Source organism: Poecilia reticulata, unplaced genomic scaffold (assembly GCF_000633615.1).
Source record: "Poecilia reticulata strain Guanapo unplaced genomic scaffold, Guppy_female_1.0+MT scaffold_155, whole genome shotgun sequence".
Classification (NCBI taxonomy): Eukaryota; Metazoa; Chordata; class Actinopteri; order Cyprinodontiformes; family Poeciliidae; genus Poecilia; species Poecilia reticulata.
In genome coordinates this window covers 336,510-338,837 of record NW_007615016.1, presented here as the reverse complement: position 1 = coordinate 338,837, position 2,328 = coordinate 336,510, and the positions used below count along the sequence as shown (strand labels likewise).

The 2,328-nt window shown below is 40.9% G+C and overlaps 1 protein-coding gene across 1 annotated transcript in view; it reads left to right on the top strand.

Annotated features, from left to right (window-relative positions):
- Nucleotides 1–2,328, top strand: part of sar1b (secretion associated, Ras related GTPase 1B) — a 15,283-nt gene that overhangs the window by 5,322 nt on the left and 7,633 nt on the right. Inside the window, exons 3-4 of the mRNA XM_008401941.2 lie at nucleotides 1,559–1,678; nucleotides 1,768–1,833. Coding sequence (XP_008400163.1) covers nucleotides 1,559–1,678; nucleotides 1,768–1,833 — 186 coding nt within the window. The remainder of the gene's footprint in view (nucleotides 1–1,558; nucleotides 1,679–1,767; nucleotides 1,834–2,328) is intronic.

Here is a 2,328-nt window from a genome sequence, read left to right as displayed (position 1 = left end):
ATTGCTGAGCCAATCAGAGGATCACATTACATTGCTGAGCCAATCAGAGGATCACGTTACATTGCTGAGCCAATCAGAGGATCACATTACATTGCTGAGCCAATCAGAGGATCACGTTACATTGCTTAGCCAATCAGAGCTGYGGAGGAGCCMTGATTGAAGGAGCTCCACTCAGCAGGGATTTGAACTTGTGTCTTTAATTACTTCAGCAAAGCTCACAGTTTTTACCAGATTCTATAGTCTGGTATACGGCTGGAATAAGAAGAAGGGTTCGGTGAATGATGCGCATATGCAACTGGGGGTTCGGTACCTCAGAAAAGGTTAAGAACCGCTGGATTAGAGCCACTGGAAAACGACAAAACATATGATTTATATATTTTATCTCAGAATTCTGATGTTTTCCCTCCAAATTCTGAGTTTTTTTTTATTTGGGGCTCAAATTTCTGACTTTTCTTTTGAATTCTGATTGTTTCTTTCCTCTGAATTCAGACCTTTTTAGTTTTTTTTCTTTCGAGTTCTGACTTCCTCTTTGAACTTCTGACTTTAATCTTGATAAATTCTGAGACCAAAGTCAGATTATATTTCTCCAGTGGCCCTAATCCTCTTCCTAATCTTAATCTCTTGAAGCAAACAAAGGAAATATGACTTTGCAACACAGGTCCCGCCCCCATCTGCTTTAGGTTTGGACTAGACTCTAGATTGGCGCTAGCGCCAGGTCTCCTCAGTGTACCAGTAGGTCTGCTCCCCAGTGCGCTGCTCCAGTTTCAGTCAGAGCGMCACGCAGCGACTGTTCCAGTTCTCCCAGTTTGACAGGTTGCTCACAGCGCTGTGAGGAACCATGACGTTCAGCGGCGCTGACTCAGCCACAGATCTTATAAACCCTCCGCGTTTTGCTGTGCTGACTCAGCTGAGTGAGGACTGGCTTCAGTCTGCGCCTTTCATCCGTTCATTCAGCCCAGTTTGGAGGAATGTTGCTTTTCTCACATCAAGTCCAGGAGCAGAGCAGAGTTTCATAAACTTCATGTGAAGCAACAAACTCGTTGGCATGTTTCTTTGTGGTGCAGGACAGCAGAAAGCTTCACTTTGCCCTTTTCCAGGTTCTCGTTCTGAGAATATCAGCTCATTCAGCAGTCAGACAGCAGGCCTGCTGCTGGACCTGCTGGCTTTTAAAATGGCTTTTATTCAGCTTCTGTTTTATTTGTAGCGTATTTGTTTCCATAGTTACATAACAGATAATAAAGAACTTGATCTGATGTTGTTGAGTTTGCTTTTAGTTCTTTAAACAATTCAGACAAAAGCAACAAAGAACAGAAACTTTGTCCTTTTTTGTAGCATGCAGCAGAAATATTTAATCTAAATTACCAAAATGTCCTGTTCATTTTCTTAGATGCTTATTTTAACTACTTTTATTCATGTATTTTGATCCATTGTAATTGCTTGTTTTCTTTTTGGGCCTTTGTAGCCCTTTGAGATTTCAAGATGTAAAAAGCATCTTAGAATCTGGATTAGTATTAAGATTTGTGACGCCTTGGAAATCTAAGTTTGTTTCTAATTTTAGGACTGTACAAGAAATCGGGCAAGTTAGTATTTCTTGGCCTGGACAATGCTGGCAAAACGACGCTACTGCACATGCTCAAAGATGACAGACTGGGACAGCATGTGCCAACTTTACACCCAAGTGAGTTGTTTCCATAATCTAGCACATTTAATCATTTAGAAACATAATGCAGCAGTTTGTAAATCTGGGATTTTGGTTTCTTTACCCAGCATCAGAGGAGCTGACGATTGCTGGCATGACATTCACCACCTTTGACCTTGGAGGCCACGCACAAGGTGTGTAATTCATTTTTTTAATTAATATATATATATATATATACACACACAGACCTGTTGCAGCATGACTTCATATGCACAAGATCCCGTGTGCAGCTTCCTGCTGCAGGGCGAAAATCTGCTCGCTAACGATGACTAGCATGGGTTTTAGCTGTCAAATTGTCAGCATAACGCGCTAAATCTTACATGTATGTCAGATATATAAAAGAAAAATGGACGGAGTGCTTTGCTACTAACGGCAACTAGATAACAAGGTCAGGAAACTGTTTCAATCAGGGAAAATAGTGAATCAGATGGAAGTAGCTTAGTTAGTTAGGTAGTTATGCTAGCTTGACTATAACAGAATTAACATGTAGATGTGCTGCAGAATTCTGTTTTTTGGTTCAGTTAAAATCAGTGGACCAGGTGTTTAAATTAGCTAATCTTCCACTGCTGTGTTAGCTCAGCTAATAGCAACGGTAGCTAATCTACCACCACTGTTTTAGCTGAGCTAAT